Here is a 27,999-nt window from a genome sequence, read left to right on the forward strand (position 1 = left end):
CAGATTAAAGAAACACATGGACAGCTGCTTTCATCCATATACTCATTTATCCAACAAGAGTCAAAACTTACTCACTAGATAAATAAATAATAACATATATAAATAGTTAGTTTGATTTAGCTGAAAGGATATACAAACAGGCTACAACAAGACTTTAAAATATGATCATCACGAGGTCCTGATCAGTCACAATACCTCAATGACTTCAGTCGTCAACACTGTTGGCATTAAAATACAGAAGTAACAATAAAATAACCAATAAAAAAGGTTTATACATCTGGAGGCTCAGTTTCTCCCGTCTGGCCTGGGAAACCCACAAAAGGCAAAGAAGCAAAAACATGAAGGGAAAGAACAAGACAACATAAAATGCTTTCAAATCATAGTAAAGATAATATAATATAAAGATATTGTGCAGAATCATATTTTAAATCCTATATTGACAGCCTCTCATGAAAATCTATCAACAATATATTTTTCCATACATTCTATCATCTTGCTGGCTATTGTGTGTATGAGGCTCAGTGGTGTTATGTTCCACATTCACAAGCTGGGGTGTAACATTTCAGCAATTGGAACTAAAAGCAGAGTCTGATAACAGAGACAAAAACAAAGCAGACAATCCAAACATAGCCAAGCAGAAAATCCAAGGTCAAATGGGGGTCAGGCAATGATAAAAACACTAGCCACACAAATAAAGGCCCACACACATGCACACACATACACACACATACAGAGACACAGGGGCCATGAAGATGATCTGGCAGGAAACAATGATGGCGGTCAGGTGTGTGCATTCCGTGACCAGACTGGAGAGGGAGGCTCTGGGGAGACGGCTGGTGGACAGGTAGAGAATTGCAGCATTCCACAGCTGATACGACTGCCATCAAACATACAAACCCAACAACAGCAACACTAGAGGTCAAAGGGCAGCAGGGTTCCCAGGCTGAAGATGATGACAAACAGTCCACTGAGCGGCGCTAAAGTGTTTGATCCAGAGAAGGGATCATCTGCAGCGTGGAGAAAAAGAACAGAATAAAACTGAAATTCCATGTGATAAAGATATAATAAAACTGTTAAAAATTGCATCTCATGAAGGAAAGAAAACAGAGAGGATTTTTTCAGTACTTTTAACTTCTACCGTCTTGGTGACCTCAACCAGGCGACCAGCGGCTTTATTTTCCACAATACAGGTGAAGTTCTGGAAGGTCCGGGGCACGTAAGGAGTCCACTCCATCTCATTTTCCTCTGTGTCGAAGGTGATTTCATTGGCAAACCCTGGACCGAACTCCCATCTGATAATACAGTCCACATTGATGGTGCAGCTCGCCAAGCAGGTGAATTTGCTCACTCGTGTTCTAGGAACAACAGTGTCCGGTCCCTTAATGGTGACGTTCCATGGATCAACTGCAAAACAAGGCAAAGTTAATTACCATAGGAAATAAAATGTTCTCAAGTACCATGAATGAAAGTGTTAAACATATTATAGCAACCTTCTCTACCTTGTTATTCTGATCCACGAAATAATCATATACTCGCACAGAAAGTAGAATAAAAACAACACTAGAGCGAGTGTACATGCAGTACGTTTGCGCTCTACTTACAGCTGAGTAAGTAGCCCTGGCTGAACGATCTCTTCATCAGAAAAATGGCCATGACACTTTTACATCGGTAAAATCCAACATCAGAGGGCAGCAGTGAGTCAAAGACAAGCGTGGCATTGTTTTCCATCAGTCTCATCCGTTCATCCAGAATCACTTTCTGTCCGTCTTTGTACCAGACCACCTTGTCCACCAGGTAGGGGGGCCCTGGCAGAGCCCCTGGTATCCCTACACCCTGGCAGGCCAGGATCAATGACTGGTTGATAGTTGGGAGGGTGAGATAAGGGATGGTTCGCACAGACACTTCATCTATGACAACCAAGACAGAGAGAATTACATACTATCAGAGAAAAGAGAAGCCACATCCATCATAGATCATACAGTATGTATCAAATTATAGACTCTTACTGTATTTGTATCAGTAACATTTACATGCTTAAATCCATATTATAATGTGATGAATACAGTGTATGTATAACCCTGCTTATACACAGCCTGTGTGGTACTCACTTATAATGTCTACTGTGAAGTCATGAGTGAACACAACTCCAGTTTGTGTATTGAGGACAATGGCCTTGATCAGCACTCTATCGTCAAGGCCATCGGGTGTATAAGACAGAATGCTCCCATTGAACTTTTGACCTTTAATGAGCCAGGTGTAATTGCATTTTGGTGAGCAAGCAGAGGTAAGGTTGAATTTGGTGGTCAACCCAGCAACCAATGATCTAAACCAGGCGATCTGTATCCAAGCCCCCAGACCTGGTAAACCTGCCAGAGAGGATGAGTCAGAGTGGATTTCATTTCCTTTAGCACATTTTCACCTATTTATTTATTTATTTGTTTGTTTGTTTGTTTGTCATTGTAACCCTGTGACTGCACTGAGCCCATATAATACATCTCAGTCCAGTGTATTTTTTACATCTTTCAATGTCCTTTTAGTACATCTTGTATATTTACATAAAGTGCATGGAATTACCATTTTGGTTTGACTAAGATGTACACAGCTTTCACATATATTAAGAGCAATTCCTTTCTTTTCAGTTGTATAAGCATTACCGGATGGAAGCAATTTGGTAAATGATTTAGCTGCTAACTTAAAGCTGGTTACTTTAGAACTTAAAGGTTAAATGATCTATCTGGCAGCTTCAGAGGTTAATATCTTCAGCTTCTGTAGCAATGTCAACGTTACAGCAAATGTTTACTGAATTGAAAATAAAGTGAGTTTATACTTACTACTCAGTGCCAAAAGTAAGTAAAACATCTTCCTCCAGGAAATCATTGTAGCGCTCTCCATGTCTTATTCCACTGTGAGTTTTCTCACACTTTTGCCAGCTATGATTCTGTGACAGGAAGTTGTCCTGTTGCTAAAGCTCGACTTTCCTCGCATGTGTACAAAGACATTACACAATGTCCTAGTTCACTGCCAGAATTTACTGGATTGTTAAAAATCCCTGCGTGATACAACAGGATAAAATTACTCAGTCTAAATATTTTCCCATGAAATATGAATAATTGATGGGAATTGTGCCTCTGCTGTTATCACATTGTCATGATGATGTGTAAGTTGACAGCAATGCAGATATGGATCTAATTAGCTTACAATGTTTGTTCTTGTTTGTTAAGTTGTTTACATAATGGGGGGAAAAAAAGAGCTCAGTAAAGTCCTTTGCTGAGAATTCTTATTCTGGTGTCATTACCACCTAAAGTATTATGATAAGACATTCAAACACACACACATTTTGTATGACATTCAACTTGGAAAAAGGTCACATCTCATGTGACCCATGGGAATATCTCACAGGCAGTACGCTCTTTACTGATATGGTAAATAAGTGGGCACAAACCCAAAAGAAAACCTGTGTGTTTAAGGTTTAACATAGAACGACAGATGAAGGATTAATGTGATAAAAACTCTTCTACTTTTAAGAGAAGTTCAAATAGATTTAATTTTAAACATATTAAACATAAATCTGTTATAAACTCCTTCCAAAGTACTGATATAGCATTCATTAACTGGAGGCCAACATCTTTAAAAACGCATGATTAAACATGTTAAACACATACTGCTACTGTATGAGCTTCTGTAGTATAATTGTTCACTTTAAGACATCAATTTGTTATCAGATGTGATCATATTGCTCATAGAGACATGTTTTGTTCTCTATTCATTTTGTCACCACCTTTGATTCAAGGTTTACTACACAAGGCAGAAACAGGAAGCACCAAATCCAACATTGTGTTACTGTGTATGAAGAAACAAAACCGTCCTTTTAAAATGACAAAGACCAAAGAGCATTCTTACAGTACATTCTTAATGTCACACCTCATGGTCTTTGTCAATGTATGGTGTCAGTATTTTATTATTATTATCACCATATCAAGGTTCATGGAAGTTTATTCCTTGAACATTGATCACCTTGATCACAGAGTAGCTTTTACTCTAAATGTTTTCCAGATACATGTCCTAATGGTGGATTGAGCTGCTCATGATCTTGACACACACAGAAGCGGATGGAAGGAATAAGAAACCCCCCTGTGTCCCTCCACGGGTCCATGAAGTCACCTCTGGACATCACACATCTCCACTTTGGCTGTGAAAACCTGTTTCTGCTTTTGTTTCTGTGACCATGCTGGGAAGTCTGTTCTCAGTTTAATGTGACTATAAAGCAATACCGGAACATGACTTATCTACAACAATACATTTATATCTCATTATCAGTGATTGAACTTCTCCTTTGGACCCACATTACCAACGTTGAAAGGTCATAATAATTACACACCTCTCTTATAAATAACAAGACTGATCATAGTCAACCATTCAGTGTTCATATCTATAAAAACAAAACACAGCTATGAGGAAACGTCTCAAATATGCAACACAGCAGGAAAACATCACCTTCACGCAGACAATAGTGCCACTCACATGTTTAGATTATACTCTGCTAGACAAAGGGCTCCCTCATGGCATTACAGTTATAATATGGTGTTTCTTCTTCTTCTTCGCTATCTGACCACACTCAAAATATCATAGCTGGTGTCAGAGTTGGTTGATTATTAACTCGTGCATTGACTGGACAAACTCCAGCTGGCACCTCTGTGACAGAACAAAGGGAGTCCATCACAAGGCTCTGTCTCTGGCTTCCTTCCAGGCTGAGCTGAACCTCTGATCTGTTGTACGGAGTGTGGTCAGTGCTTGCGGCCGTCAGATTAGAGCGGACTGCCTGTAACCTTCAGGCTGAGGGGCCAGACTCTTAACATGCTGCATGTGGGTGTCATAGGGAGGAGGGGAAGTTGTTGTCGTTGCCTTGCGGTTCACTCTGACCTGAGCATAATGCGAAGAACTATCCTCTATTTTTGGCTGGTCTGTCGCCTTGTTCCTCATTGGAAAATCTGAAAGGTTGGCATAGTTCAACTCCTTGGAGAGAAAGGAGAAGGGAAATGATATTACTCTTTTTCAGGTTAAGGAAATCCTGTTCATTTAGATTTGGTGGGGAAAATGTTAACGCTGAAACAAGACTGTGGTTAATATGAGCTTAGCTATCAACAAGCTTAACTATCAACAGCAGCAGCATGCCGGGTGGGGGTGAGACACATTCATTTCCTGCCACGGTTCAGTTAATCCGGTATCTTCTTCATGGTTCAAAGTCTAATGTTGAGTACCATGGTAAACACACAGCCTGTAGACAGAGCTGTCGTGGAGAGAAGCAGGGAGCCACCAAACAGACAAGCCACTGTCACATTATGGAAAAGTACCCAAAGAAACTTGAAGCCTTTTTCAGGGCTTTTTTGTTTCATTTCCTCTATTTTGTTTTGTTCTTTGTTTGACATCTAGCAGAGTGCAAGTAAAGAATGGATCTTACCTCATTTGCAGTGTATGCTGAGTTGCTCTGGCCGTTACCTGCCCCCCAAAAAGATGAAAATATAATCATTTAGAATTCATGGTATAATTACATATACATGCTATGTTTGCCATAGATAAACATAGCATGTTGCAAATCCCAGATAAGTTACCTGGGTTGTTGGATGTGTTTCCATTAGAGGGTTTTAGCTGCTGATTTCTGCTAAGAGACATAATGAGTCATGAATATGTAGATTAGACATTAGAAAGGCACTAACTTGCATTGCAAGTGTTACTTATAATAGCACTGCCTGTACTCGGTAATTTGTCAGGCACTGCAGTCTGCATTTGATCCTGTTGCGAGTTTAAATGAACTTATTGGCTGCGAGTGTTAATAATTGTCATGCAACTGCTTTATGGAAATATGGAAATACATTTGTATCATTTATTACAGTCTTGTATCACCTATTGTCACTTACTTTTTGGTACTACGGAAGTACATGAACGCACCGACACTTCCTCCACCAACAACAGCGAGGACCAAGATTATAATTCCAGCGATGGCACCACCTGAAAGCCCTTCAGGTGCTATCTCTGGAACTATATAAATGAAACAAAACACAACACATGACCATGATAATAATAATAATTACTGAATGATGTTGGGTGTGGAACTTGTCTATTCTCATCATATACTGTATGTCCCTGGATAACAATGACTGCTGCCTTTAGGTCACATCAGCGCAAAAACATTTTGGTTATGATTGAGATCCTGATAACACTTTTAGTCTGTATTTCATCTGTCACGTCATGTTGGTACTAAAGTCTTTGTTGAGGGAAAGATGAATGATTGCATGTGAACACAGTGAACGATCAAAATAGTGCCACAAACACCACAAGTACAAAAGGACAGTTTGTTCTTATCCTCATGGGACAACACCTGAACATGATGCAGTCATATCATTCATTTTCATACAAAAGCAACTTTCCAAGTATGAGTTGGTTATTTCATGTTTAATGAGCTCCATCATCTATTGGTATTTATAGTCTTAGCCAGCATGGAAAGACCGATTCTACACTGCATGGCTCAGTGTTTGGGTGGCACCTTTGGTAGGAATGTGACCTTAATGTGTCTTCTTTTCAGTTATATGTCTTTCTTTTTTCTGTCTGTTGAGGAAATGTTCCACTTATCACAAACAGCACAGTAAACATATCAGCATGTGTGTGTCATTCCTTCCCCAACTTACCCAAAACAGAGACAAGTGCAGGTGAAGATGTTTGATATCTCGTAGTTTTGCTGTTATGGGCCTGACAGCTGTAGTTTCCAGTCTGTCCCATCTGAATGTTGTTCAGTCTGAGCTCTGGGTCTGTGCCATCTGAGTGCAGGGTGTCATTTACAAACCATTTAAACGAGGCAGAGGGGTTGGAGACCGCTGAGCATGACAGGATGACGTCTGATCCTTTCTCATGGTATACTTGTGACGGAGAAATCGCCAATTTAACATTGTCTGGGCCATCTGCAGAGGAGCAGAATGAAGACTTGTGTTAAAAATCAATGATATAAATCAGTTGTACTTGCATACACATGCTAAACAGCAAAAGACCGACCATGCAGGGTCCAGTTCTGATTACTGATTTATCTGGGTAACTTGACTTAGCATGTATACAGTCTGTGTTCCAATTTGAGGGAGTTCTAGATTTGGTCAGTCAGTTGATCTAACCAGCTGAGTAAACCAGCTTTTCAAAATCAGGCCTCAGGTTAGTAACTCACAGCTGATGGAGAAGTATACTGCATTGCTCTGACCGGCACTGGCAGGGTTGGACACTTTACAGCTGAATGGTCCTGTGTCATGGCGAGTCACATTGGTTATGGTGAGAGTGGAGCCTCCATCAGTGATCTGAACTCTGTCACTGGCTGTGACCACTGAGCTGTCGTTCAGCCAGATGAAAGAGAGAGAGGAGCCATTGGAGGAGCAGGACAGATTGACAGAGCTGAACTCCAACAAGTCTGTGCTCCTGGTAGTCAACACTACATTGGAGACTGGAACTGTGGGTGGGAATAACACAAAACAGACTTAATAGAACATATAAATCACAGTAGTGAAGACACTGACACAGGTGTAAAATATTCCAGAATGGGCTTTAAGTGGCTTCTGCTCCTTGTGAACACAACAATCACATAAACACACAATAAGAATCCGATGCAGGTTCATTACTTGAATGCACAGAAATACTTCTTTCTGTTGGACTCAAAGTCTCTGATGATGCTTCAGTTTGTGTCTTTATATGCAGCATATATGAATCAGTGATGCAACATCATTTATAGTCTTAGCCAGCATGGAAAGACCGATTCTACACTGCATGGCTCAGTGTTTGGGTGGCACCTTTGGTAGGAATGTGACCTTTATGTGTCTTCTTTTCAGTTAAATGTCTTTCTTTTTTCTGTCTGTTGAGGAAATGTTCCACTTATCACAAACAGCACAGTAAACATATCAGCATGTGTGTGTCATTCCTTCCCCAACTTACCCAAAACAGAGACAAGTGCAGGTGAAGATGTTTGATATCTCATAGTTTTGCTGTTATGGGCCTGACAGCTGTAGTTTCCAGTCTGTCCCATCTGAATGTTGTTCAGTCTGAGCTCTGGGTCTATGCCATCTGAGTGCAGGGTGTCATTTACAAACCATTTAAACGAGGCAGAGGGATTGGAGACCGCTGAGCATGACAGGATGACGTCTGATCCTTTCTCATGGTAAACTTCTGACGGAGAAATCGCCAATTTAACATTGTCTGGGCCATCTGCAGAGGAACAGAATGAAAATGTTAAAAATCAATGATATAAATCAATGCAGGGTCCAGTTCTGATTACTGATTTATCTGGGTAACTTGACTAAGCATGTATGCGGTCTGTGATCTGATTTGAGGGAGTTCTAGATTTGGTCAGTCAGTTGATCTAACCAGCTGAGTAAACCAGCTTTTCAAAATCAGGCCTCAGGTTAGTAACTCACAGCTGATGGAGAAGTATACTGCATTGCTCTGACCACCACTGACAGGGTTGGACACTTTACAGCTGAATGGTCCTGTGTCATGGCGAGTCACATTGGTTATGGTGAGAGTGGAGCCTCCATCAGTGATCTGAACTCTGTCACTGGCTGTGACCACTGAGCTGTCGTTCAGCCAGATGAAAGAGAGAGAGGAGCCATTGGAGGAGCAGGACAGATTGACAGAGCTGAACTCCAACAAGTCTGTGCTCCTGGTAGTCAACACTACATTGGAGACTGGAACTGTGGGTGGGAATAACACAAAACAGACTTAATAGAACATATAAATCACAGTAGTGAAGACACTGACACAGGTGTAAAATATCCCAGAATGGGCTTTAAGTGGCTTCTGCTCATGTGAACACAACAATCACATAAACACACAATCAGAATCTGATGCAGGTTCATTACTTAAATGCACAGACTGTTCACAAAATGTGATATACTTCATGTAGAAACAGTTCTTGTTTTGATTATGAGATTTCGGGGACAAGGGACAAGTGCAACTACTTATTCATATCTCAGACAGAATGTGGCAGAGAAAGAAATACTTCTCTCTCTGTTGGACTTAAAGTCTCTGATGATGCTCAGTTTGTGTCTTTATATGCAGCATTGAATCTGTGATCCAACATCATGTGAAATATCTGCTCACCAAGTACTCTTAATGTGCATTCTCCTGACAGCTGTGGACTCCCAGGTGCAGATGCTGTAATGGCAACTCTGTAGTCTCCACTGTCATTCAGAGACAGATTCCTGAGCTCCAAAGATCCTGGAGGATCCAAGAGGGTGATCCTGTCTTTATAGTCTGGATTTTTATAGCCTGATAATGTGGTCAATATATTAGTAGGGACAGCATTCTCAACAAAATCCCAGGCCGTCGATGCTAAAGGCGTTCCTGGAGGAATCCTCGTGGTAAATATAACTTTTCCTCCAACAGGTGCCTGCAGGAGGCTGTCTTGTAGCAGCCCAGCTCCTCTGGTTAAACCTGGAGGAGACAGTTAAGGCAGATCAATCAACGGTCAAGGCAGCTCTAGCAACTAATTGACCAGCAGGTTGCCAGGACAGCCTTGCATACACTGAACAGTCCTCATCTGGACTGTGTTTCATACAGGTTGCTCTGTGCATTTATGTGGTGTCCAGCCTGTTAACCAGCACCAGCTAAAGCACTAGTTTACACCTTTATACTAACCAACAAAGGTTATCCTTCAATATCTGGCGGAATTAAGAGGAACTTCCTGAATCCTATTTCCCTGAAAGACAAGGTCTCATCAGCTCTGAAAGGTCTCATCTGTTCTATTCAAAGTTCGGAACCACTACATCTCCACACTTAACTGCAACTGTAGAGAAATAAGGGAAAGACTCACATCACACGATCCGTCAGTTTTGTTAAATTAGCTTTTACGTTAATAGATACGAGACATTGAACATTCAAACAACCTAAATGGTTAGTTGAAGTTATTTGCTTTAGTAAGAGGCGGAAGTGTGTTTTTGTGAGTTTGCTCTTGATCATTAGCTCAACTCCACTGCCAATAAAGTGAAGGCCAGTGTGTGTTCTTAAAGCAAAGGAAAGCAACGTGGAAAAGATGAAAACTATCAAACTTCTTACCCGTGACAGTGAAGATTACAAACAGAATGCGCTGTAAACGCAGTGAATCCATGGGTGAGCGTTGGTGAGAGAAGTTCAACCACCGAACACGGAAAGCGCCCCAAATGCAGTGATGATGATGATTATGATGTGACTGATGCAGAAGAGGAACCTTCGTGTTGCCTTCTCGGACTGCAGGTTTTAAACTCAAACTACCCGCATAATGCGGAAGCCTGGTGAACTTTGACGGGCACTTTTTGAAGATAGTGCTCGATTTCGCCCCATGTGGTGAAACTGTGTACTTACAGTCCGGTGGTTAATGAGCTAGTTTATTGTTTAAAGTCAATGCAAATCCTCGTTATTTCCTCTTTGAAGTTGATAAGATTATGTTCCATTAAATGAGATATCTCCCTCTTAATTATACCCCGAAGAATCCATTAACTATTATATATGGATGTATATACGGAGGCAGTTAATAAATAATGAATAAATGCTGATTGAATTTCATTTTGAACCAGCAACAAATAGATGAATTACAAAAAGCTAAAAAGGATTTCAAAAAGTTAAAGATTGTGTAATTTGATATGTATTTAATCTCTGTTGGGGGGTGTTGGTGTGTGTGTGTGTGTTTGTGGCAGGGGGTTCTTTCCAGTAAGATGTACGTTTGATAAAATGGTTGTAAGAATTTATGCCACCAGATGTCAGTGTTGCGTCAAACTGCAGCACATAAACAGCCATGTCTCTAATATTGAATATAAATATAGTGTACTCATTTGTTTTTTTGTGAGACCATAGACAAATTCCCATCCTTAGCTGGTCAATAACAAACAAATCTTGACAAACTGTTAAATCTAAATATATGCAAGGTCATGAGATTAACTGAGAAAATTAACCTGAAATGAAATGTGTAAACATAAAACGTGTTCGTCTTTGTATGTAAGCAGATTAAAAACATAGAAACCATTGTTAATAACAAACTGCATTTAAGAAAGTGGTTTCTGCTGCTATACACGTAATATTGTTAATAACACGGCATGCACATCTGAAAACTGTAGAATAAAAACTACACTATAGGGTACATTTTAAATAGTTTATTGACGTATCTGATCAATCCACGAGTCTTTGAAGTTAACCTGCATGTTGGTTATGGGACAAATCAGATTTCCTGGGAGAAAACCCAAGAAAACCCAGAGAGAGCACATGAGCTACGCTGGTGTGATAACCTGAGTGGATTTCTTCAGCCTACCCCAGTGCTGCCTTAACGTCCTGCTTGTTCTACTCAGCAGTCACCTCCACCACTGCGGCTTACTTTTGTTAGTAGCAATTTTCTGATTCAGCAGCTCGATCTTGTGTTGCATGTCCTGTATGCTGCACTCTGTCTCTGTAAGAGCTTCCTTCACGAGTGTGCTGGCCTGATGCAGACGTGCCATCTCCAGCTGCCACTGCAGGCACTGGCTCTTCAGCTCGTCCTCTGCTTTGCTCAGACAAGCTTTTCTGAGCCCAATTTCCCCGCTCAGACTCGTCAGGCTCATCTGCAAATTCTGCTGCTTCTCTTGCTCCACTCTGATGCTCTCCACAATCCTTTTGGCCACGATGGCCGCCTCCACCACGATCCTCTCCTGATTGACATTGTTCACCTGCTGGGCCTTCAACTCAGCCTCTGCCTCGGCTGCGACAACACCCACCTCCAACCTGGATAACTCCTTCTGCCAAACAGAGTGGTTGTACTTCAGTTTCAGCGATGTCAGATTCAAAGCAGTCTTCACTCTCTCGTTTTCTTTTAGCTCAGCATCCAGGCTCTCTTGCAACTGCTGCTGAATCTCCATCTTCTCACGGAGAGCATCCATGGCAGTTCTGACCGCAGCTAGACATGCTGCAGCAGCCCTCTGCTTCTCCAGAACCTTGCTCTCCAGGACCTTGATCCTGGCCTCCTGGATCTGCTCACTCTGCAGAGAGGGTGTCTCTTCCTGGGAGGTGAGGCCTTCTCTCTGGTGCTCCTCCTGTGCGTGCACCAACATATGTGTTAGTATGTTGTTCTCCTCCTCTTGTAGAGCCAAACACCTCACTAGCTGCTGCTGACGCTCCTTTTTCCCCTGGACCGTTTCTTTAAAATGTGAAACTTTCCACCGCAAGTCCTTCACAATGGCATCAGTGTGAGGCTTATTGGAATGAGACTGTTGAAGGGCCAGTTTCTCTCTCAGCTGCTCAACCTCAGCCTGTAAGGCCACCAGCTTGCTGCTCTGGTTCTCTGCTGCTGCTGCTGCTGCTGGGCTCGGCAGCTTGGTAGGTTGTGTCTCAGTGGGCGGTGCAGTGCTGTCAACTGACCTCCTGTAATGTTTCAACATCGTATCGACCCTCCATTTCCACTTATGCGCCATCATGTTATGTGGCCGCCGGGCCCTTCTCTCCGCGAAACGTCTCGGTCTGCTCATGGGCTGTTAAGTGCGCCCTGCTGTGCTGCGCCCCACTGACATATACTTACTTCATAACTGCTATGACGTCACGTGTTTGTTGACGCATTGTCAAAGTGAACGAGTGAGCCCATGATGCATTCATGTTCAGACTGTAATATCGTTGTTTAGCACACATTCTTTTTTTTGTAGATGGCTATCAGCCAGTTTGATTCTAAAGTTAACATTTGAGGAAAAATCATGACCGGGACTCTCGACCGGAAACGTTCGCTTCAGTGGGTGGACCTCGCTGTTTGTGTGGAGCAAATACCCGGATGGAGAAGACCCGCAAACTGTTCGGATTGATTGAATGAAATGATGATTTAAAAAAAAGCGCAGTTCATCAGAACGCCACAGCATTGATGAGGCTGCAAACATGGAGAGTACAGACTGGACACATTGGCCTGCAGCACCGGACATGTTACGAGGTAATTACGGTCTGTCATGTGGACGTCATGAAGCGTCCCAAAGCTTCGAACCAGGAAGTGACTTCATTCTGGTTGTTTGTTCCATAAAATACAAAAAGGAACAACGGAATTGGTGTCGTGAAAAACAAAACAACTTGCTGAACAAATGATAGGATAAAACCATGTGAAAATTCGACATCCACACCATTAAATTGCTCCGTGTAAACTGGACCACCAGGACCCATAGAGCGTCGCAAACTACAATGCTAGACTCATTGCCTAGCAACTAAATTTTTTTAACAATGGAGGCTCAAACATCAAAACAGTTCCACACAGGTTACAATATAGAAAAGAGCAGAGATGTATTTTCAAGGTTAAAGTAAAATGCCTTTTAGTAACTTTTGGAAATAAATGGGAGAGCTGCTGTGGAGGAGAAAGGAAGGTTTTCTTACTCCTGAAGGAACCAGGAACTCCCAATAAAATTTCACACAGCCAGAGCAGTTATAGAAAAAACACAAACTAAAGATACAACCGGTGATGTGCAAAACCCATTATAGAGCAACACACACCCATCTATCACACATACAAGTACCACACACTGTGAGAAAGAAGCGAGTTAAGGTCAAACTATCATATAACAAATGGAGTGGTTGTGGTTGTTTTTTAAAAAAAGAAATTGAATTTCTCATTTTACACATTTGATTTGAATGTACTTAGAAACACTTAAGCTGGTCGCACCCCTAACCCCAAGACACTATACCTGGCAGTGAAATAGTTTGGAAGTATGTGGAGGCTTGTGGAGGATGTTAGACTGATATGCTTGTGCTCCAGAAGCTGAAGTGTCATTTTGGTTTGTTGTAGCAGGTTTCTTTAACTGGGACTGGTACATCAGTCACATTAGTGGGAAGAGAAGGGAAAAGTAGAAAGGTGGCAAATTAATGGAGAACACATTGTAAAGTGGGGTGGTATTTTGCTGGTTTCGATGGCAGTGTGTCTGCAAATCAATACGCTTTCATCCTCTGATGAAGCATTGCTATTTGGACGTCTCTTCCAGCATCACAGTGCTCTCGTCCAGAGGCCACGAGGGGTCACTCAATGCTTTGATCAGCGTCAAACTGATGTAATTTATCTGCTGCAGCCTTCAAGGTAACAACCAGATCTCATCCTCAGAGGATGTTGTTCCATCCCTCCATTAGAGCTCCAGGGACTCGAGTAATGTAGGTCAAGGTGGTGACCAAACACTTCTTGGTTTTCCTTTAATACCTCCTGTATGTTAAACGCACAGATATGTACATCTACAATACATATGAGCATTATGTTTGTGTGACCACGACATGTATACTGGTATGTTGGCAATCAAATTCCATTATTATAATGTATGTTAATGTATACATGTGTGAGCTTATGTTCAAGACAAATAGTCCAATTTCAAGTTATGTTTATTGTCCCACAAAGGGAAATGGAAAGTCACAACGCAAAGCATACAAACAGAATGTAAAACAGTAGAGTAAAGACAGAGGTAGTTCAGAGAGATCAATCAGCAGTGCACCACAGTGTGCAAACAGCACAATCATTTGGATCAACAGACCAGTAAGCTCTGTTTACTGTTTAACATCCAATGGCAATGAGAACAATAATGTCTATATATCTGTTTTCATTCCTGGTGCCGTGAAATGATTTTAGAAAATAAAGCAATAATCTTTTCCTTGTTATTTCCTTTTAGACAGCGGTGATAGAAGAGAAATAGGAAATAAAGAAGGAAAGGGAAAGAAATAGTCCCCGTAAATCAATATCCCCCCTCCTCCCTTCCCCCACCCCATACCTAGCATACACAGAGAGGAAAAGAAAGCTAAAGATGAAAAGAAAATAATATGTATGTATGGAGGAGGAGTGCATGAACCTCAGAGCATCTTTCCACGACCTGTCAGACATGGCGAGGACCATATCCTGTTCCCAAACCTTCTTTATCCAATTAACCAGTGCATCTCAGCTCTGCTCTGCTCTGTTGTGCTCTCTGATCATAATGCCCAGCGTGTAGATAAGAAGAAAATTGGTCAACTATGTTTTCTGGGTAGTTTTATCTCATATATATCAGTACTAGTCTCTATCAGGAAAGCGAGTTGTCTGAGCTTCATATGCGTTCACCAGGCTTCTAATGTAGACATAAGTAGGTCTTTTATCAGTTGTTTGTGAGGCCTGAAAATGAGGGCGTGTCATGAACTGCGCATGTCTTTTGGTCGTACTTTGATATTAGTGCAATAGTAAAGTGTTGCTGGAGGTAATAATTAAACAAGCCGAGCCTTTGAATTTTATGATCCATTTATTGCACATAACACCAGGTGAGACTGATCACACTCACACAGTCACCATAGACACAAAGCCAGTCAGCATTTGAAAAGGACCAAGATAAAAACAGAAACATGAATTATACATTTCTCCGGGCAACATTTTTCCTCCTAACCACAGGTAAGAAATATATTTAAGGTCAAACTGGTAAGAACTGTAATGTCTAGTATCTGTGTTGATTGCAGCTGTGTCTCCTGTCTTTGGTAGGTCTGTGCTGTGGTACTGGGGTGATCACTGTGGACCTGCTTCTTGGAACAGCAGGAGAAACCGTAACCTTCAAAACATCTCTGAAACCGACAGCTGAACAATTTCTGGCAGTGACGTGGAGCATCAACGGTTCTAATATTATTACCTCTACTAGTGCAGATGTAATAGGAGAAGACTATAAGAACCGGATACACCTGGATAAATCTACCGGATCTCTGCAGCTCACACACCTGACCGAGAGAGACAGCGGAGAATATGAATTAATCATCATTCCATATGGAGCGGGACAGATTCAGGGAGCTGCCAAGCTGGAGGTGTACTGTGAGTAAATTTGATGAATCTGACACTGCATCTGCCAAAATTGACCAGGATGCTGCACAATATCAACATATGTGAGGTAACGTTAGGTCAGATGTCCATTAATCTTTATATCTTTTGTCCATTTTTTTGTGTACAGTCAGAGTACCCAGACCTACAATGGCCTGTCCCACAGCAAAGCTAATTGAAGATAGGAACTCTATCGAGCTAACGTGCAATGTTGACGGCTCTGTGTCCAGCAGAATGTGGACCAAGGACGGAACACATCTGGTGTCTGGTGATCGTTACAAGTTTCACGATGGCGGGAGAGTCTTGTCCATCAGCCCCGTGAAGAGAACAGACACTGGACAGTTTCTCTGTAATGTCAGCAACCCCATCAGTTTTGAAACAACCCTATGTAGCCTGACTGTCAATTGTAAGTATATCACATGTTCTTTGATGTTCCATTGCATTTTGTAACAAATTAAGCTGTATTGTCATGGTTGTGTTATTTTACAAATTTTCCAGATGGACCCGACAAACCAACAATCAGTCAGTTCCCAGCGGCAGTAGAGGAGGAGGAGATGGTCACTCTTACCTGCTCTGCTGACTCCTTTCCAAAGGCAATTTTCACCTGGATTTTCAAAGACCGCAAGACTTATGGGCCCTTGTACCACCTGCAACAGTTGGAGGAGCATCATCTGGGTCGGTACACCTGCACTGCCCGAAATGCTGTCAGTGGTCAGGAGGCCTCTGAGGTCCACACTCTGAGTGGTATTTGAGCTCTCTTACTTTTTCAGATGTCTTTAATCTGTTGAGGCTAATGCAAGATTGGGAATGACAGAGATTTTTCTCTTCTGATCCAGACACTTCTACTCCCATCAGTGGTTCTATGTACGTGATGGTGGGCTCTGTCCTGACCCTGGTGGGACTCAGGTTGGTGTAAAGACTACACCTTTATCTGTGGAAATAAAGCTTATGAACATTGTAATTTTATGTCTGCAAATGTTGTCTTCAGATTAAATAAAGCTGTGCATGAAAAATGATGAAATGTCAAACCAAATGTATTTCATTGTTTATGCACATTTGTTTTGCCCCTGCAAGATTCTTCTGTATTGTGTAATATTAAGCTTTTTATTTTATGATTCCATCTTCCATTACATAATCTATTTTATTAAGAACTCAACAGTTAATTGCTGTAGTGACCAAAGTAGAGTTTGCCCTAACAGATAAAAATGTGTTATTTAATATCAAGCTTGATGATAACTTGTACTTTCGGGTGTTGTCATATCGATCACCCACATTTTGTTCTTGTGCCATTGAGCCTTCAGCCAAATATCTCTTCTTCTTAGCCTTGAGTGGTGACTGATAACGTATCAAATTACTACCGCAATAAAGTTTTAATAAAACTTTCCATCGGACTCATGAAGTTTGTTGATAAGTACTCCTCAACCAAACACTTGGGTTCTGACCCAGATTAGTGACTCATTTGAGAGGTCTTCACTGTCTTCGTCAAACAAACAAAAAATCAATGTCCAAGTGAAGATATAAGGTGGATTCAAATTGGAATATTTATTGTACAAAAAATAAATAAAGTGCTAAGCTGCGGCTTTCAATCGGCCACACATGTCTCTGTCCTTTTTCCTGGGCCTTTTAAGGTGTGTCCTACAGGTAGGACTGCAGGCCTGCAGAGGGCAGTAAACACACTGACAAACTTTTGGCTTCAGCACAAGTGACTTCCTGATAAGCCATGTTTCCAGCTACCTTAATATCCCCCAATGTTCCATTTTGGTTGCTGTGACGGCTCCCTGGTCTGTGCTCCTCAAAGGTATGCTGACGACAACAGATTTACACCAAGTGACCCTGGTTTGTAAGTCTATCAATCTATCAATGCTTAGAGCAACTATATATCTGTGCTGTCTGTTGATGGTTTGCTGATTGACAACAGCTGATGGCCTATAGAGACTTTTTCTATTCTTGTTTGTTGACATAATGACTGAATAAATTGATATTGTGCAGCCAATACGGCATCTGGACAGCCAACACAAAGCCTACCTACCTCATGCAAATCACTGACCACTGCCGATCACTGCTGACACAATTGTATTTTCTGCAACGTTCAGCTGCAAGACAGCAGTGTGTGAGTGTGTGTCGGCTTGGCGAACACATACATACTACATACACACATACATACATGCACAAATAGAGCACAAAGGACACTTTACTGCGACTTATATCTTTATTTTACGTGAATAATTCACATTAGTATTCACTTCAAGCTGAAACTCAAAACAGCACAAACCAGCAGAATAATGTGTGTGTGTTTCCTCCTGTTGTTGTTTTCCTCATTTATGTCTGTAGAAAGAAAAAGGTCAAATCTGATTGAGTCAACTGTATATTAATAATATATGACATATTATGTAAATTAATACAACAATGGTTCCAATGTACCAATGTCTTGTCAATGTTTCTGTTTTTCACCTTTGCGGTATATTCTCATACATCTCTGCGATTGTCTGGTACTCGTTTTCTGTGGTTTCTATGGTTACTGTGGCTACTGTGGTTCTTGCCAGCTGTGTTAAACTGTTTGTTGTTGGTTTCTTTCTGCTACAAATGACAAATAAACACTCATTGAAATGAACCCATTCAGATCTAGTGGCATAGAAAGACCTCTCTTACCTCCTGTAAATATAAAATGGTACAGTTGCTCCAATGACTAAAACTAGGAGACATGCAATTGCTATTCCAGCGATGGCACCAGGGGACAGACCTCCATCTTCTTTCTCTGAGAAGATATAAGGTAGGTAGAAGGTATCACCCAAATTGACAGCACAAGAACTTCCTCTTGTAATATAAACCATTTTGAAAACTGAATAAACACATGACAGTAATATCTCATCAATATCATTTGTGTCCTGTTCATCCCAGCTTACCCACTACAGTGACAATTGCAGGTTTGGACTTTTCGGTCCTTAGGGTTTTGGAGTTGTAGGCCGAACACCTGTAGGTTCCACTTTGATTCTTCTGGATGTTCTCTAGTCTGAGCTCTGGTCCAGTATTGCTCCACACATTATCATTCACAAACCAGTCAAACTGAGCTGGTGGATTGGAGAGAGCTGAGCAAGACAGGCTGATGTCTGAGCCTTCATCATAGCGCTGGAGTACTGGAGATATTGCCAAAGTAACATTTTCTGGACCAACTGCAATATACAACATTTGTGATGAAGATTAAACACAGCATCACCAATAATCTGCAATCATCTTAATTCTGTTCTTTGAAGCTGAGAAGGTATTTTCATGGTTCAGGTGTGTGACTTACATGTGATGGAGAAGTTTACCGCATTGCTGTCTTGATCACTGACGGCATTAGACACGTGACATACAAATGGTCCCTGGTCGTTGTGAGTCACTCTGGTAATAGTGAGAGTGGAGCCTCCATCAGCATAAGTGATCTGAACTCCCTCACTGGCTGTGATGTAAGAGCTGCTGTTCAGCCAGCGGAAAGAGAGAGAGGAGCCAGAGGAGGAGCAGGACAGATTGACAGAGCTGAACTCCATCAGGTCTGTGCTGCTGGGGGTCAACATTACATCGGAGACTGGAACTGTGGGTGGAAAACACACAGATGTTCATTTTGTCATGTGGTGACACTTTCATCCTACATGACTTGCTTTGGAGCAGTTTGTTAGTTTTTACATAGTGATACTCAGTAGACTGCAGTTGCCCTGGTGACCATTCCATTATCAGGTTCACTGGTCATAATCAAGAAAATGATTGATGGTAGACAGCAGCCATCATTGTTTATAAGTGCTGAGACTTGATAATGGACCACTCTGGTTACTATAGTAACGTGTCAGGTTTTCAAAATGACAAGTAACAAGATGTCAACATCAACATCCTGAAAGACGTCCCCATTCCCTGTTCCATTTCATAATTAATGGAAGTGAATGGAAGTGTGAAATTAAATGGACTGCTGCTATGAAGCTACAGTATCTAGTTGGATCCACTGTGCTGCTTTTTCTGTCTCTGTGTCTTGACGGTCCTCTCAGGGTCTGTTCCATTATAATCACCCTCTGAAAATGCACAACTTGCTTAAATTTAACATTTGATTAAAGTGTCATCTTTATAAGCCAGTGGATTTGTGTAGGTTCTCTTTTCCTTTAAATGCCCTATATTCACTATTTTAAATCTTTCTGTTGGACTTAAAGTCTGTAATGATGCTCAGTTTGTGTCTTTATATGCAGCATATATGAATCAGTGATCGCAACATCATGTGAAATATCTGCTCACCAAGTACTCTTAATGTGCATTCTCCTGACTGCTGTGGACTCCCAGGTGCAGATGCTGTAATGGCAACTCTGTAGTCTCCACTGTCACTCAGAGACAGATTTCTGAGCTCCAAAGATCCTGGAGGATCCAAGAGGGTGATCCTGTCTTTATAGTCTGGATCTTTATAGCCTGATAATGTGTTCAATATATTAGTAGTGACAGCATTGCCAACAAAATCCCAGGCCGTCGATGCTAAAGGCGTTCCTGGAGCAATCGTCGTGTTAAATGTCACTTTTCCTCCAACAGGTGCCTGCAGGAGGCTGTCTTGTAGCAGCCCAGCTCCTCTGGTTAAACCTGGAGGAGACAGTTAAGGCAGATCAATCTAACGTCAGGTACTGTATCTTCAACAAGCAACTGAACATTTTAGAAGAAGTGCTGCAGGTAGTTACTACCGCAGTGGAGCTAGGCATTGTGTTTATTTTTCACACTGAACATGTTAATGTTTGAACTTTGAGATCAGAAGCCTAAAATGAATCAACATAACAATACAGATTCTCTTATTTCATTTTCTTTGTATCTGGGTCATCTTGCTCACCTGAGATCGCTTGCAGGATGGTGAAGATTATCACAGCTGTTTCCATCTCAGGATGTCACAGGAAAGAGTATTGTGTTGTCAGTGAATGTTCTACTCCTTCTTTCGGTTGCTCTCACAATATAAATGCAGTACAAGGAAGTCAGGTGTTTGCATCATGGTACCTTTGGAAGGGAAAACTTCCTTCATTGTCACAGATCATTAACCAATTGATAAACTGTTTACTCTGTGACGTGTGTTCAAATGTTTATGACAGCACCTTTTTTGGACTTGTTTTCATTCATCATGCTTTATGATGCTGGATAGCTTACTGAGTAAAATGTGCAAATCCTAAATATGTGTATAGCAGTCATATCAATGGAAATATTCGATAAACTGCATCACTTCCATAATTTAATAGACATTTCAGAGAAATGTATCATTACTTCTTTTTAAGTTTTTTACTTTTACGTTGTTATCTCCCTCCTTGTCCAAACCCTGAGCCAGCCCATGACAATTGCCTGACAATAATGATCAGGGCCTTAATCCAATGTGTTGGTTCGCGGATTCACACTTTAGCAAGCTGAAGGAGCATATTAGGCAGACTCATCCAAATAATACTCATCTACTGATGGTGAAGTACTGTAGGTATGTCTTTGATCTGAAGCCATGTGATAAAATGTAAAAAATAGGCAATGTGCTATGTTTTGATGGTTTGCTGATTGATGACAGCTGATGGCCTGTAGAGGCTTCTTCTGTTCTTGTTTGTTGGCATAATGACTGGATAAATTGATATTGTGCAGCCAATACGGCATCTGGACCGCCAACACAAAACATCTACCTCATGCAAATATGGACGTTACTGATCACTGCAGAGACACAGTTGAATTTTCTGCGATGTTCAAATAGAGCACAATGGACACTTTTACTGTGAATCTCATCTTTATTTTACTTGAATAATTCACATTAGTATTCACTTCAAGCTGAAACTCCAAACAGCAGAAACCAGCATAATAATTATGTTTCTGTGTTTTCTCCTGTTGTTGGTGTCCTCATTTATTTCTGTAAAAAAGAAAAAAGTCAAATCTGATTGAGGAGTCAACTGTATATTATGACATATTATGTATAATAATACAACAAAGGTTCCAATGTACCAATGTCTTGTCAATGTTTCTGTTTTTCACCTTTGTGGTATGTTCTCATACAGCTCTGCCATTGTCTCATAATGGTTTTCTGTGGTTTCTGTGGTTCCTGCTTGCTGTGTTGAATTGTTTGTTGTTGGTTTGTTTCTGCTACAAATGACAAATAAACACTCATTGAAATGAACCCATTCAGATCTAGTGGCACACAAAAACCTCTCTTACCTCCTGTAAATATAGAATGGTACAGTTGCTCCTATGACTAAAACTAGGAGACATGCAATTGCTATTCCAGCGATGGCACCAGGGGACAGACCTCCATCTTCTTTCTCTGAGAAGATATAAGGTAGGTAGAAGGTATCACCCAAATGGACAACACAAGAACTTCTGAAACCTCTGAAAATACAGTATCACTTGCTTAAATTTAACATTTGATTAAAGTGTAATCGTTATAAGCCAGTGGATTTGTGTAAATTTTCTTTTTCTGTAAATGCATAACATTCACTATTTAAAATCTTTCTGTCTAACTTTAAGTCTCTCATGATGCTCAGTTTGTGTCTTTATATGCAGCTTTGAATCATTTTGGCACAGGTGTCCAGAGGGAGTACCTGGCACTACATAAAAAATACTGTTGCTAATCATATCCACAACTCGATTGTGGATATGATCAATTTCGATTTATGGGAAAAAAAAGAAGAAAAATGTATTGATCATATTCATCTTATAGTGAAATAAGTACATTTATCCCAACTTACCCAAAACAGAGACAAGTGCAGGTGAGGATGTTTGATATCTCATAGTTTTGCTGTTATGGGCCTGACAGCTGTAGTTTCCAGTCTGTCCTATCTCAATGTTGCTCAGTCTGAGCTCTGGGTCTGTGCCATCTGAGTGCAGGGTGTCATTCAACAACCAGTTAAACGAGGCAGAGGGTTTGGAGACCGCTGAGCATGACAGGATGACGTCTGATCCTTTCTCATAGTATACTTGCGACGGAGATATCGCCAATTTAACATTGTCTGGGCCATCTGCAGAGGAGCAGAATGAAGACTTGTGTTAAAAATCAATGATATAAATCAGTTTTACTTGCATACACATGCTAAACAGCAAAAGACCGACCATGCAGGGTCCAGTTCTGATTACTGATTTATCTGGGTAACTTGACTTAGCATGTATACAGTCTGTGTTCCAATTTGAGGGAGTTCAAGATTTGGTCAGTCAGTTGATCTAACCAGCTGAGTAAACCAGCTTTTCAAAATCAGGCCTCAGGTTAGTAACTCACAGCTGATGGAGAAGTATACTGCATTGCTCTGACCACCACTGACAGGGTTGGACACTTTACAGCTGAATGGTCCTGTGTCATGGCGAGTCACATTGGTTATGGTGAGAGTGGAGCCTCCATCAGTGATCTGAACTCTGTCACTGGCTGTGACCACTGAGCTGTCGTTCATCCAGCGGAAAGAGAGAGAGGAGCCAGAGGAGGAGCAGGATAGAGTGACAGAGCTGAACTCCAACAGGTCTGTGCTGCTGGGAGTCAACACTACATTGGAGACTGGAACTGTGGGTGGGAATTACACAAAACAGACTTAATAGAACATATAAATCACAGTAGTGAAAACACTGACGCAGGTGTTAAATATCCCAGAATGGGCTTTAAGTGGCTTCTGCTCCTTGTGAACACAACAGTCACATAAACACACAATCAGAATCCGATGCAGGTTCATTACTTAAATGCACAGAAATACTTCTTTCTGTTGGACTCAAAGTCTCTGATGATGCTTCAGTATGTGTCTTTACATGCAGCATATATGAATCAGTGATGCAACATCATTTATAGTCTTAGCCAGCATGGAAAGACCGATTCTACACTGCATGGCTCAGTGTTTGGGTGGCACCTTTGGTAGGAATGTGACCTTTATGTGTCTTCTTTTCAGTTAAATGTCTTTCTTTTTTCTGTCTGTTGAGTAAATGTTCCACTTATCACAAACAGCACAGTAAAAATATCACCATGTGTGTGTCATTCCTTCCCCAACTTACCCAAAACAGAGACAAGTGCAGGTGAGGATGTTTGATATCTCATAGTTTTGCTGTTATGGGCCTGACAGCTGTAGTTTCCAGTCTGTCCCATCTGAATGTTGTTCAGTCTGAGCTCTGGGTCTGTGCCATCTGAGTGCAGGGTGTCATTTACAAACCATTTAAACGAGGCAGAGGGTTTGGAGACCGCTGAGCATGACAGGATGACGTCTGATCCTTTCTCATGGTATACTTGTGACGGAGATATCGCCAATTTAACATTGTCTGGGCCATCTGCAGAGGAGCAGAATGAAGACTTGTGTTAAAAAGCAATGATATAAATCAGTTGTACTTGCATACACATGCTCAACAGCAAAAGACCGACCATGCAGGGTCCAGTTCTGATTACTGATTTATCTGGGTAACTTGACTTAGCATGTATACAGTCTGTGTTCCAATTTGAGGGAGTTCTAGATTTGGTCAGTCAGTTGATCTAACCAGCTGAGTAAACCAGCTTTTCAAAATCAGGCCTCAGGTTAGTAACTCACAGCTGATGGAGAAGTATACTGCATTGCTCTGACCACCACTGACAGGGTTGGACACTTTACAGCTGAATGGTCCTGTGTCATGGCGAGTCACATTGGTTATGGTGAGAGTGGAGCCTCCATCAGTGATCTGAACTCTGTCACTGGCTGTGACCACTGAGCTGTCATTCAGCCAGATGAAAGAGAGAGAGGAGCCATTGGAGGAGCAGGACAGATTGACAGAGCTGAACTCCAACAGGTCTGTGCTGCTGGGAGTCAACACTACATTGGAGACTGGAACTGTGGGTGGGAATAACACAAAACAGACTTAATAGAACACATAAATCACAGCAGTGAAGACACTGACACAGGTGTAAAATATCCCAGAATGGGCTTTAAGTGGCTTCTGCTCATGTGAACACAACAATCACATAAACACACAATCAGAATCTGATGCAGGTTCATTACTTAAATGCACAGACGGTTCACAAAATGTGATACACTTCATGTAGAAACAGTTCTTGTTTTGATAATGAGATTTCGGGGACAAGGGACAAGTGCAACTACTTATTCATATCTCAGACGGAATGTGGCAGAGAAAGAAATACTTCTCTCTCTGTTGGACTTAAAGTCTCTGATGATGCTCAGTTTGTGTCTTTATATGCAGCATTGAATCTGTGATCCAACATCATGTGAAATATCTGCTCACCAAGTACTCTTAATGTGCAATGTCCTGACTGCTGTGGACTCCCAGGTGCAGATGCTGCAATTTCAACTCTGTAGTCTCCACTGTCATTCAGAGACAGATCCCTGAGCTCCAAAGATCCTGGAGGATCCAAGAGGGTGATCCTGTCTTTATAGTCTGGATCTTTATAGCCTGATAATGTGTTCAATATATTAGTAGTGACAGCATTGCCAACAAAATTCCAGGCCGTCGCTCTTAAAGGCGTTCCTGGAGCAATCGTCGTGTTAAATGTCACTTTTCCTCCAACAGGTGCCTGCAGGAGGCTGTCTTGTAGCACTCCAGCTCCTCTGGTTAAACCTGGAGGAGACAGTTAAGGCAGATCAATCTAACGTCAGGTACTGTATCTTCAACAAGCAACTGAACATTTTAGAAGAAGTGCTGCAGGTAGTTACTACCGCAGTGGAGCTAGGCATTGTGTTTATTTTTCACACTGAACATGTTAATGTTTGAACTTTGAGATCAGAAGCCTAAAATGAATCAACATAACAATACAGATTCTCTTATTTCATTTTCTTTGTATCTGGGTCATCTTGCTCACCTGAGATCGCTTGCAGGATGGTGAAGATTATCACAGCTGTTTCCATCTCAGGATGTCACAGGAAAGAGTACTGTGTTGTCAGTGAATGTTCTACTCCTTCTCTCGGTTGCTCTCACAATATAAATGCAGTACAAGGAAGTCAGGTGTTTGCAGCATGGTACCTTTGGAAGGGAAAACTTCCTTCATTGTCACAGATCATTAACCAATTGATAAACTGTTTACTCTGTGACGTGTGTTCAAATGTTTATGACAGCACCTTTTTTGGACTTGTTTTCATTCATCATGCTTTATGATGCTGGATAGCTTACTGAGTAAAATGTGCAAATCCTAAATATGTGTATAGCAGTCATATCAATGGAAATATTCGATAAACTGCATCACTTCCATAATTTAATAGACATTTCAGAGAAATGTATCATTACTTCTTTGCAAGTTTTTTACTTTTAAGTTGTTATCTCCCTCCTTGTCCAAACCCTGAGCCAGCCCATGACAATTGCCTGACAATAATGATCAGGGCCTTAATCCAATGTGTTGGTTCGCGGATTCACACTTTAGCAAGCTGAAGGAGCATATTAGGCAGACTCATCCAAATAATACTCATCTACTGATGGTGAAGTACTGTAGGTATGTCTTTGATCTGAAGCCATGTGATAAAATGTCAAAAATAGGCAATGTGCTATGTTTTGATGGTTTGCTGATTGATGACAGCTGATGGCCTGTAGAGGCTTCTTCTGTTCTTGTTTGTTGGCATAATGACTGGATAAATTGATATTGTGCAGCCAATACGGCATCTGGACCGCCAACACAAAACATCTACCTCATGCAAATATGGACGTTACTGATCACTGCAGAGACACAGTTGAATTTTCTGCGATGTTCAAATAGAGCACAATGGACACTTTTACTGTGACTCTCATCTTTATTTTACTTGAATAATTCACATTAGTATTCACTTCAAGCTGAAACTCCAAACAGCAGAAACCAGCATAATAATTATGTTTCTGTGTTTTCTCCTGTTGTTGGTGTCCTCATTTATTTCTGTAAAAAAGAAAAAAGTCAAATCTGATTGAGGAGTCAACTGTATATTATGACATATTATGTATATTAATACAACAATGGTTCCAATGTACCAATGTCTTGTCAATGTTTCTGTTTTTCACCTTTGTGGTATGTTCTCATACAGCTCTGCCATTGTCTCATAATGGTTTTCTGTGGTTTCTGTGGTTCCTGCTTGCTGTGTTGAATTGTTTGTTGTTGGTTTGTTTCTGCTACAAATGACAAATAAACACTCATTGAAATGAACCCATTCAGATCTAGTGGCACACAAAAACCTCTCTTACCTCCTGTAAATATAGAATGGTACAGTTGCTCCTATGACTAAAACTAGGAGACATGCAATTGCTATTCCAGCGATGGCACCAGGGGACAGACCTCCATCTTCTTTCTCTGGGAAGATATAAGGTAGGTAGAAGTTATCACCCAAATGGACAACACAAGAACTTCTGAAACCTCTGAAAATACAGTATCACTTGCTTAAATTTAACATTTGATTAAAGTGTAATCGTTATAAGCCAGTGGATTTGTGTAAATTTTCTTTTTCTGTAAATGCATAACATTCACTATTTAAAATCTTTCTGTCTAACTTTAAGTCTCTCATGATGCTCAGTTTGTGTCTTTATATGCAGCTTTGAATCATTTTGGCACAGGTGTCCAGAGGGAGTACCTGGCACTACATAAAAAATACTGTTGCTAATCATATCCACAACTCGATTGTGGATATGATCAATTTCGATTTATGGGAAAAAAAAGAAGAAAAATGTATTGATCATATTCATCTTATAGTGAAATAAGTACATTTATCCCAACTTACCCAAAACAGAGACAAGTGCAGGTGAGGATGTTTGATATCTCATAGTTTTGCTGTTATGGGCCTGACAGCTGTAGTTTCCAGTCTGTCCTATCTCAATGTTGCTCAGTCTGAGCTCTGGGTCTGTGCCATCTGAGTGCAGGGTGTCATTCAACAACCAGTTAAACGAGGCAGAGGGTTTGGAGACCGCTGAGCATGACAGGATGACGTCTGATCCTTTCTCATAGTATACTTGCGACGGAGATATCGCCAATTTAACATTGTCTGGGCCATCTGCAGAGGAGCAGAATGAAGACTTGTGTTAAAAATCAATGATATAAATCAGTTTTACTTGCATACACATGCTAAACAGCAAAAGACCGACCATGCAGGGTCCAGTTCTGATTACTGATTTATCTGGGTAACTTGACTTAGCATGTATACAGTCTGTGTTCCAATTTGAGGGAGTTCTAGATTTGGTCAGTCAGTTGATCTAACCAGCTGAGTAAACCAGCTTTTCAAAATCAGGCCTCAGGTTAGTAACTCACAGCTGATGGAGAAGTATACTGCATTGCTCTGACCACCACTGACAGG

General features: G+C 41.1%; 3 protein-coding genes across 3 annotated transcripts; 1 reads left to right on the forward strand and 2 right to left on the reverse strand.

Moving 5' to 3' along the window:
- Positions 1-28: 28 nt before the first annotated feature.
- On the reverse strand, positions 29-27,999 carry LOC143002496 (cell adhesion molecule CEACAM5-like). Its single transcript, XM_076152626.1, has 18 exons — positions 27,954-27,999; positions 27,430-27,699; positions 24,301-24,576; positions 23,777-24,046; positions 23,022-23,297; positions 22,498-22,767; positions 8,442-8,717; positions 7,963-8,232; positions 7,208-7,483; positions 6,684-6,953; positions 5,916-6,036; positions 5,610-5,659; positions 5,459-5,496; positions 2,832-5,013; positions 2,109-2,366; positions 1,602-1,907; positions 1,126-1,404; positions 29-1,007 (listed from the first exon to the last, which is right to left on the reverse strand). Exons 2-14 carry the CDS (start codon positions 27,470-27,472, stop codon positions 4,801-4,803), a joined length of 2,649 nt encoding a protein of 882 aa, XP_076008741.1. The 5' UTR covers positions 27,473-27,699; positions 27,954-27,999; the 3' UTR covers positions 29-1,007; positions 1,126-1,404; positions 1,602-1,907; positions 2,109-2,366; positions 2,832-4,800.
- Positions 12,758-17,326, forward strand: LOC143002559 (cell adhesion molecule CEACAM1-like). Its single transcript, XM_076152719.1, has 5 exons — positions 12,758-12,937; positions 15,470-15,790; positions 15,927-16,202; positions 16,295-16,540; positions 16,633-17,326. The coding sequence occupies exons 1-5, from the start codon at positions 12,886-12,888 to the stop codon at positions 16,710-16,712; spliced, it is 975 nt and encodes a 324-aa protein (XP_076008834.1). The 5' UTR covers positions 12,758-12,885; the 3' UTR covers positions 16,713-17,326.
- Positions 18,686-20,156, reverse strand: LOC143002469 (cell adhesion molecule CEACAM1-like). The gene is made up of 3 exons (XM_076152587.1): positions 20,054-20,156; positions 19,086-19,367; positions 18,686-18,966 (listed from the first exon to the last, which is right to left on the reverse strand). Exons 2-3 carry the CDS (start codon positions 19,348-19,350, stop codon positions 18,686-18,688), a joined length of 546 nt encoding a protein of 181 aa, XP_076008702.1. The 5' UTR covers positions 19,351-19,367; positions 20,054-20,156.

Source organism: Genypterus blacodes, unplaced genomic scaffold, assembly GCF_046128005.1.
Source record: "Genypterus blacodes isolate CSIRO-AG114 ecotype Tasmania unplaced genomic scaffold, CSIRO-AGI_Gbla_v1 ptg000057l_1, whole genome shotgun sequence".
In the NCBI taxonomy this organism is placed as follows: domain Eukaryota; kingdom Metazoa; phylum Chordata; class Actinopteri; order Ophidiiformes; family Ophidiidae; genus Genypterus; species Genypterus blacodes.

Bases quoted from the DNA above. Each gene is read 5' to 3' on its own strand.
- LOC143002559 (XM_076152719.1), top strand. From the start codon at position 12,886: ATGGAGAGTACAGACTGGACACATTGGCCTGCAGCACCGGACATGTTA. The intron at 12,938-15,469 runs GTAATTACGGTC...TGTCTTTGGTAG, and splicing joins AGCACCGGACATGTTACGAG to GTCTGTGCTGTGGTACTGGG. The intron at 15,791-15,926 runs GTGAGTAAATTT...TTTTGTGTACAG, and splicing joins TGCCAAGCTGGAGGTGTACT to TCAGAGTACCCAGACCTACA.
- LOC143002496 (XM_076152626.1), bottom strand. From the start codon at position 27,472: ATGAGATATCAAACATCCTCACCTGCACTTGTCTCTGTTTTGG. The intron at 8,233-8,441 runs GTGAGTTACTAA...GTTCCTCTGCAG, and splicing joins AGTATACTTCTCCATCAGCT to ATGGCCCAGACAATGTTAAA. The intron at 5,660-5,915 runs GTAAGTGACAAT...TATGTCTCTTAG, and splicing joins TACTTCCGTAGTACCAAAAA to CAGAAATCAGCAGCTAAAAC.
- LOC143002469 (XM_076152587.1), bottom strand. From the start codon at position 19,350: ATGTTGACCCCCAGCAGCACAGACCTGATGGAGTTCAGCTCTGTCAAT. The intron at 18,967-19,085 runs GTAAGTCACACA...TGTATATTGCAG, and splicing joins GGTAAACTTCTCCATCACAT to TTGGTCCAGAAAATGTTACT.